Source organism: Nicotiana tabacum, chromosome 24 (assembly GCF_000715075.1).
Source record: "Nicotiana tabacum cultivar K326 chromosome 24, ASM71507v2, whole genome shotgun sequence".
Lineage (NCBI taxonomy): Eukaryota > Viridiplantae > Streptophyta > Magnoliopsida > Solanales > Solanaceae > Nicotiana > Nicotiana tabacum.
Genome location: NC_134103.1, coordinates 39,983,529 through 39,992,701, shown reverse-complemented (window position 1 = coordinate 39,992,701; position 9,173 = coordinate 39,983,529). Strand labels below are relative to the sequence as shown.

Genomic DNA, 9,173 nt, shown 5'->3' with positions numbered 1-9,173 from the left:
TTGTGAGTTGGCATAGAAAGCAAGCAAGATCAATGGAGAGATTGATAGAAAGACAGAGGGAGAAAGGGAACGAGCGGGGAGAGAGAAAACAAGAGAGAGAGGGGGAATTGGGGGTTAGAGTTATTTTAATTAGATTGAGAATGGGTATGGGTATGGGTAGTGGGCATGTGTTATTAAGTTAGTATAAACGGGTATCCGGGTTGAGGCAAGGGTTAATAATAAAATAAAACGAAAAAAAAATTAAACTTACCAGCCCCCCAGCCCAGCGCGTCGCGCTAGGCCTGGTGCTTGGGAAATTTCACGCCTGGTTTTTGTGTCACAGGCAGTGTTAGGCGCTGATTTGCTGATTTTCTGATTTTCTTAATGAAATCACTGATCCACCCGAGCACTTAGTACATCTATTATACTCATCCCACACCATTCCTACCTACATTATTTATGACTACAAAGAAAAACAAAAACAAACTCTAGTCTAATCTAACTAAAAAGAGAAAAACTAAGCTACGAAAGCAATAAATATTGGGTTGCCTCCCAACAAGCGCCTGATATTACGTCGCGACTGGACATAACATATTTTCTCACACATCCACCAAGTCTATCGAAGTTTTGTGACAAATCCCACCACCCCAATAGTCTTTCACTCTCTACCCATTGACTAAAAATATGCCATTACTTTCTCGAATCCTCAGCTCAACAACTCCATGCTTTGTAACCCGCACTACTTTAAATGGACCCGACCATCTAGACTTGAGCTTCCCAGGAAAGAACTTCAACCTTGAATTGAACAATACAACGGATTGACTGGGTTCACACTCACGATGCAAAATGTTTTTGTCATGCCATCTCTTTGCTTTCTCTATATACAGCTTCACATTCTCATATGCATGCAAGCGAAACTCTTCGAGCTCATTTAGTTGCACCATCCGTTTTTCGCCAGCTAGATCCATATGAAAGTTGAGCTTCTTGATTACCCAATATGCCTTGTACTCAAGCTCAACATGCAAGTGACAAGCCTTTCCATAAACCAACCTGTACGGTGAAGCGCCAATTGGAGTTTTGTATGCTGTGCGATATGCCCGTAGAGCGTCATCTAGCTTGCTAGCCCAATCCCTCCTCCTTGCGCTCACTGTCTTCTCCAAAATTTTCTTCACCTCCCTAATTGAAACCTCCACTTGACCGCTGGTTTGCGAGTAATAAGCAGTTGCGACCTTGTGTCTCACCCCATACTTAGCCAAGATGTTGCCCAACATTTTGTTAAAAACGTGAGTACCTCCATCATTGATCAAAGCATGCGGAGTTCCAAATCTCGTAAAAATAGTTTTTCTTCACAAATTTCACCACCACCTTAGCATCATTCGTAGGCACAACCACAACCTCAACCCACTTTGACACATATTCAACTGTAACCAAAATGTACCGATGGCCATTTGATGCTGGAAATGGTCCCATGAAGTTTAATCCCCAAACATCGACGATTTTGACCTCAAGTATGCCCTTCAATGGCATATCATGCCTTCACAAAATTGTACCCGTCCTTTGTCACCTAGCATATCTTTTCACAAAATCATGTGCATTCTTGAATAACTTGGGTCAATAGAATCCCGACTGCAACACCTTTGCAACCGTTTTGTCTCCACCATAGTGTCCCCCATACGTTGATGCATGACAATCATGTAAAATTTCTTCCATCACCTCCTCAGGAACACATTGTCTCACCAACTTATCCGCACAATGCTTAAACAAGAACAACTCATCCTATAGATAAAGTCTAACATCATGCATGAATTTTCTCTTACCATCCGGTGACAACTCTAACGGAGTCACCCCACTTACAATGAAGTTCACATAGTCAGCATACCATAGGGCCATGCCCGCTTTGATAACTAGCAATTTCACATGAGAAAAACTTTCCTGAATTTCGCTCCCTTCCTCAACATGTGCGCGAGTTTCCAAGCGCGACAAATGGTCCGCTACCTTATTTTCTATCCCTTTTCGATCTTTGATTTCCATGTCAAATTCTTGTAAAAGAAGAACCCAACGAATTAGTCTAGGCTTAGCATCCTTTTTTCTGAAACAAATACCCGATGGCTGCATGGTCTGTGTAGATGATGACTTTAGTTCCTACCAAATAAGCCGTAAATTTGTCAAACGCCCATACTACCGCTAGCAAATCTTTTTTGTGACTGTGTAGTTCATATGAGATGGTTTTAGAGTTTTTCTAACGTAGTAAATTGAGTGGAACACTTTAATTTTCCTCTAGCCCAATACGACCCCAATTGTCGTGTCACTAGCATCACACATCAACTCAAAAGGCTCTCCCCAGTCTGGGCAGTAATAATTGATGTAGTAACCAATTTCTTTTTTAGCTCCTCGTACGGCTTCAAGCAATGCTCATATAACTTGAAAGGCGCATCCTTCTCAAGATACCTGCTCAAGGGGGAAAAATCTTTAATGAATCTGTGATAGAAACCTACATGTCCCAAAAAGCTTCTGACTCCTTTGATCGACATTGGAGGTGGCAATTTGTCAATTGCATCAACTTTTGCCTTATCCACCTCCAACCCATCTTTGGACACCTTGTGTCCAAGTACAATTCCTTCTCGTACCATAAAATGACATTTCTCCCAGTTTAACACTAAGTTCGTCTCTTCACACCTGACATGCGCTTTAATCAAATTCGTTAAGCATTCATCAAAAGAAGGTCCGAAGACCGAAAAATAATTCATAAATACTTCAACAAATATTTCTACCATATCAATGAAGATTGCCATCATGCACCTTTGAAAAGTCGTAGGTGTATTGCACAACCCAAATGACATTCGCTTAAAAGCATAAGTACCATAAGGACAAGTGAAGGTGGTCTTCTCTTGGTCCTTTGGTGAAATTGATATCTGGTTATAGCCGGACTATCCATCAAGGAAACAATAATAGTCTTGTCCGTCCAACCTATCTAAGATCTGATCAATAAAGGGAAGGGGAAAGTGATCCTTTCTAGTAGCATTAATCAATTTCCGATAGTCAATGCAAATTCTCCAACATGTGACAGTCCTAGTTAGAATTAATTCATTATTATCATTTTTGACCACCTGGATTCCACCCTTTTTAGGCACACATTGTACTGGACTTACCCACTTGCTATCAGAGACGGGAAAGATAATACCTGTATCAAGCACTTTATGACTTCCTTTCTTACCACTTCCTTCATGACTGGATTCAAGCGGCGTTGGTGTTCTACACTTGGTTTGTGCCCATCCTCCACGAGAATTTTATGCATACAAAATGCTGGTCTAATACCATGAATGTCATCCATGGTACATCCAATCGCTCGCTTGTCCTCTCTAAGCACGCGAAGTAGATTTTTTCCCTGCAAAACAGATAAATCAGAAGATACAACAACAAGTAAAGTTTCATCAACACCCAAATACGCAAAATAAAGATGAGAGGGTGAGGGCTTGAGTTCCAATTTAGGAGCTTCTTCGATAGACGACTTGGGGGGTGGCCTAGTTGGTCTATCTAGAGGCTCAAAATCGATCATTCCTTTGATGTAAGCATATGCATCTAGATGATGCACTATCTCCTTCACCTCATCGTCCAAGTCAATGCTGTCATACAACATAAGTGCATTCTCTAGAGATTCATCTAGATATGCACCCACATCATTTTTTTCTTGTTTTTTTTTTCAATCACATATATCGTAGCTAGATCCTCATAGTGACTTGGAAGCTAAATTGCCTTGTACACATTAAAAACTGCTTCCGCATTATCAACCCGGAGAATTATTTTTCCTTTACAAACTTTTATGACAGCATCAATGGTGTCTAAGAGTGGTCGTCCCAAGATGATGGGGACCTGTTCACCTGCTTCATAGTCCAGTATAATGAAATATGCTGGAAGAATAAATTGCCTAATTTGTAGTAACACATCTTCAATCACCCCCTCGGGATGGACAATAGTTCTATTAGTAAGCTGCAACATGATTGTGGTTGGCGTTGGGGCTCCCAACCCCAATTGAATGAAAATTGAAAGGGGAATCAAATTTATGCTAGCCCCCAAATCACAAAATGGTCGTCCAATAACTACCTCACCAATTCGAACAGGTATGGTAAAGCTCCCCGGATCTTTTAACTTTTGCGGTAACTTTCTTTGAATTCTCGAGGTGCACTCTTCAGTAAGTGCCACTATCTCAAACTCTGTCAACCTTATTTTGTTAGCCACAATATCTTTGATGTTCTTAGCATATTTTGGGATTTCACATAGCATATCAACCAATGGTAGATACAATTGAATTCGGCTCAACATATCAATAAATTTGTTGAACATCCTCTCATCACTTTTCTTATTCAATATTTGTGTGAAGGGAGGTGGTGGCCTTGAAATTGGACACTTTTAACTTTCTTTAGTTTCTTTCAGTTTCCACCACAGTTTTAGGAACTATTTCTTTTTGGCAAATATACTACTAGGCGGGTTGCCTAGTAGCTATTTTATTAATAACAAAAGAAAAGAAAAACCACAACGGGGGAGTACAAGTAAGGAGGGCAAAAGCTATAGTAGTGTTGACTTTATGCCTTGGCTATATAATCACTCCTCTGCGCCTTCATTGCCTTAAGATGACAGCCTCATATAGAGGATCATAGTGTAGCTGCTGGCAAGTCTCACGAGGGCATATAACCTCACAACCGTTTTTCTTCCCAAAGGCATAGAATATAAGCACACACATATTGTGCTAGACCTTACCTTACAGATCCTATTGAGTGATAAGAAACCTCATATACTAACAAGCATGAAGAAAAAAAGAACTGGAAAGAACTAGGTACTGTATGATCATCACAGAGTTTATAACATACTCTATGATGATATTACAATTGATGATACTTAAAAAGTGATAAAGTAAAATAATGTAAAAAATTGAGTCTTGCCCCTCTTTCTTCAACCTTGTGAACTCTGCAATTTGTAGCTCATTGGCTTCCTCTTCCACTGTCTTCAAAAATTCTTCAAACTTTATCATTTCCTCTTTGACCTATTTGACCTTTTAGAGGTCGTAGGTACAACTGCCTTTTGCTTTGCATTTCTCATTGGAGGTTTCCTAATGATAATCTCTTGTGTTGCTTTGTCGTCCCAACTATGTTGCCTGTCTAGTGCTTTCTTCTTATATTTGTTGGATCCGCTTCGCACATGTCTTGGTGAAAGATCTCCCTCCCTAGCTATAATGTTGAAGGTGGCATCCAGTAGTGCATCATGTTCTCCTTTTTCATAAAAATCTTGACCCATATGCATCCCAAAATCGTCAATATGTCTATACTCATTCGACAGTGCTATTTGTTCTTTCCTCTGATTATCAAGACCTCTCAATGTTTCCATATTATGTGAAACAAGAGCGTTGATGATATTTGTTGGTGTCAAATTGTATGTTGCAGTTATTGAAATGCTAATTCCAGTAGCTACTGCCATGTTTGAGGATGAAATTTGGATCTCCTTTGAATCTGCTGAATTATTTGTCTTATGTTGCTGTCCCGAAGGTACAAATACAACAGTGTTTGGACTCAAACCTCTCCTCTCTGGAGCAGTTGATGTTGAGATAGAAACCTGCTCTTTTTGTACCTTTTCTGATGCTTCCTTTGATCGTGGGGTGGCAGGTAACAGTGATGCTGCATATTCGTTAGTACCTAAATACATTTATGCAGAATCGTGTTCCTCCTCCTCAACTTAATCAGCCCAAATCTTTTTATTAGCTGTCAGTGCACTCGTCTCTCCTTGTTGCTCCTTATAGCCTGTTATATCATTTGTTGATGCTTGAAAGAGTGAGATCATACCTGACTTTGATTGTTGGTTGTTGCCCGTTGAGATTAGCTGCAGTCCAGAATCATCAGCATGTTCACCAAAAGACTCCATCGATTGGGATGGTATCTCAAAGACTGAAGTATTCAGCGTGACTAGAGGTGCATTAATCTTTGTAGTTGTGTTCATTATCATAGCTGCAGGTGCATCCATTACCATTTTAGCCAGCTCCTGATTGGAAATTTTCATTGTAGGAGTAACTGCAGCATGTTCTTGATTTGCCTCACAAGTGCGATCGTTAACAGATGCGATCTCAAGTTGTGAACCTATGCCTTTTGCAATTTTCTGCTTTTTTCACTCGCTGTAGTGCCTTCTGTATCCATGATTTGTTTTATCTCATCATCAATCTGTTGCTCCTCATTGTCTGACCCATTTATAGCTTGCTCGTCGTCATTTGTTAAAGTGTCGAAACAATTTGAAATCCCAATTGTTGTTGACGGTACAATATTATTTTGAATGACTAGAGATTGCTTCTTGCTAGGTGATATAGTCACCCCTGTGTAGTTGTTCCCCTTTATATCTGATTTTCTTGGAGCATTAGTTGAATGCACTGTATTATCAAGAACCTGCCCTGCACTTGTACTAAATGAATGAGCTTGCGTAGGAGTATGTTGATTCACCCTTTGTTTCACAGAAACAGTATGTTTAAATTCCCCATTTGCTTCCTGCATAATTCCAGCTGAACCTTGAAGTTGTTTAGTCTCTGCATTCCCCAACTTAGTGCCTGTTGAAGCTGCATACCTCGATGCCTCAAACTTCTTAGCAGATGATTTTTTAGCAGTTACCACGTTCCAAACTTCTTTCTTTTTGCTGGTATTAACACCCTTAGCATCCTCCACTGTATCCCCAGTTCCATCTTCCATTAATCTGCCCTTATACCCATCATTTATAACCCCTAAATTCTGGGCAGCAGCATCTCTATCAGAGGTCTGTTTGGCAATCGTTAGCTGCTCCCCTCTAGCTGGTACTTGAGTGTGTTTAGCCTCAATACCAACCTTACCACCTGAGGAAATAGCCCCAACATCAAGCTTATCCTTTCCCACCGTAATTAGATCTCCAACTGCCCTATCAATTGTTCCATTCACATGTTGTGCACTAACAGAAACGTGATCAGTAGTGTCTTTCAATGCATCAGGAGATGTTTTATTCTCTTTACCCTTAGCATCTGTAGCAGTAGCAGAATCTACTTCCCCTACACCTATCTTATCTTGCCCCACCGAATTTCGATCACCAGGTACCATAATATATTTTGCTCGATCAGCATCAGCCTGCATTGCACCAACAGTAGCTAGATACATTCTTGCAAAAATAGTAGAGGCAGGAACATCTCTTGAAGGTTTAGGTGGCCCCTTGTCCAACTTTAATACATCCTCTATAGACACAACTGTATATGTATCATGTGGTGCTGCTGTATTGTCAATCACACCAACAACAGTACTCATAACCCCTTCACGATCATGCCCTGCATTAGCCATACCATTTTGAACTTCATTAGGTTGCATCTTCAGTACCTGCTGCTGCCCATTACTGGTGTCTTTTACTATTGTTTCCACAACACTTTGGAGATCTCTTTTAGCATTCAAATAATCTCTAGCATCCCCTTGTAACTTCTCAGTATTGATCACCTCCACGATCGGCAGATTACTGCCAACTGTTACTTCCTCTGCCATCACCTCCTTTGTTGCTTGTTCCTTCATCACTCGGCAAACCTTTTCATCATGTCCTTGATGCTTGCAATAAGTGCAATATTTAGGAATATTATCATACACCACCTCCTGGTAATGCACGATAGTTTTACCCGAAATTCTATCCACAATAAGTAGCTTAACCTTTTTAGGATGTTTGTCCAAAAGATCAAGTATAACCTTCACCCTCGCTGCACTAGATCTTATTCTTTCTTGTGTTTCCTTGTCCACAGTAAGAGATTTACCCACAGCTGAAGCTATAGACATTAACGACCTCTTCGCAAAAAAATTAGACGGCAAACCTGGAAACGAGATCCATGCCACTGCCATGGACGTTTCCTCTTTTGGATTGAATCCTAACGTCCATGAAAAATTTCTGAAAAAGAGCTCATCACCTTTTGCCTTGACATATCCAGTTGATCTTGATAATAACTGAACATAATCATTGTAGAGATCAAATCTAACCAACAGATGACGATACTCCAGCAGTCCAATATTGCAGCGACCTTGAACATCGAATTGCGACGAAAACATTTTTCTAAATTCTTGTAGCTCAGGTTTACCGTATGAAAACTTCATTACAACTGCTTGATGCAATCCTTATTATCTTGTAAACTCATTAACCTCATCCATGGTAAATTCTATAGTTGGTTCTCCATTCGCCAACGTTACTGGATATAGCTCGACCTTTGACGATTTTGCGGTAAATTGTTTTGGTATGAGCTGCGATGCATATGACTGTTTTGGATTATGACTAGGATCTGTTTCGCTATTATTTTGAATGGACTCTCCCATAGCTTGGAGCTGGGGAGAGACGATGGCAGCCATGGCATCTTCTATAGCGCTACAGTAACTGTGATGCTAATCATTCGATTTGTAGCAATTGGGTACGATTTTGAGGATGAAACCAATTGGGAATGGTGCGCAAAGAGTAGGAGCTTCTTTTGAGATCAATCTTGTGATTTTCTACCACCGGATGGTGGAGTTATTGCCCTTGAACAGTAGCGGCGCTACTGTTCACGCCAGTCCTAGAGAGAGGAGAGAGCGTTAGGGTTTTCAGCCGCCCATCTTTCGACGCTTTTTTTGTTTTGGGAACTAGTTCATCCTTAGGAGTGACTTTTGTTTTTTTGGTACTTCTTCTAATTCTCTACCATTCCTCAAAGTTACATCATTTACTTGAGGATTCTTACCTGTATCACTTAGAAGGGCCCCTGCAGGTTGAGTATTTTGTTGTGTAGCCAACTGCCCAATCTACCTCGAAATTTAGTCCTGAATTGTTATTTGTTTGTTCGAAGCTGCTAGTTGTCCATCAACAACTTTTTCAACATATCATTAGTGATTTCTTCTACCTGTTGAGGTGGCTTTTGAGGTTGATTATAGTTCCCTTGACGCCTGTATTGATTATGAGTTGTCTGGTTCCTACTGATTCTTCCTGTTGGGATTATAGGTATTCCCATATTGAGTATTCTAGTTCATTGGACCTCTACCTTATTGGCCCACATAACAAACAAATTCAGGATTCACCGGACATCGGTCACTCAGATGACCATCTCTACAAATTTCACAACATATGGACATCCTCTGATCCTGTTGCTTCTGATGCCCTTGACCCATTGCCATCTTAGCCACTTGGTTGGTTAATTTAAAAATTTT

The 9,173-nt window shown here is 40.4% G+C and overlaps 1 protein-coding gene across 1 annotated transcript; it reads right to left on the bottom strand.

Moving 5' to 3' along the window:
* Nucleotides 1-1,275: 1,275 nt before the first annotated feature.
* On the bottom strand, nucleotides 1,276-5,005 carry LOC142178114 (uncharacterized). Its single transcript, XM_075247444.1, has 7 exons — nucleotides 4,932-5,005; nucleotides 3,161-3,602; nucleotides 2,779-2,891; nucleotides 2,475-2,655; nucleotides 1,834-2,121; nucleotides 1,615-1,755; nucleotides 1,276-1,494 (listed from the first exon to the last, which is right to left on the bottom strand). Exons 1-7 carry the CDS (start codon nucleotides 5,003-5,005, stop codon nucleotides 1,276-1,278), a joined length of 1,458 nt encoding a protein of 485 aa, XP_075103545.1.
* Nucleotides 5,006-9,173: the final 4,168 nt, after the last annotated feature.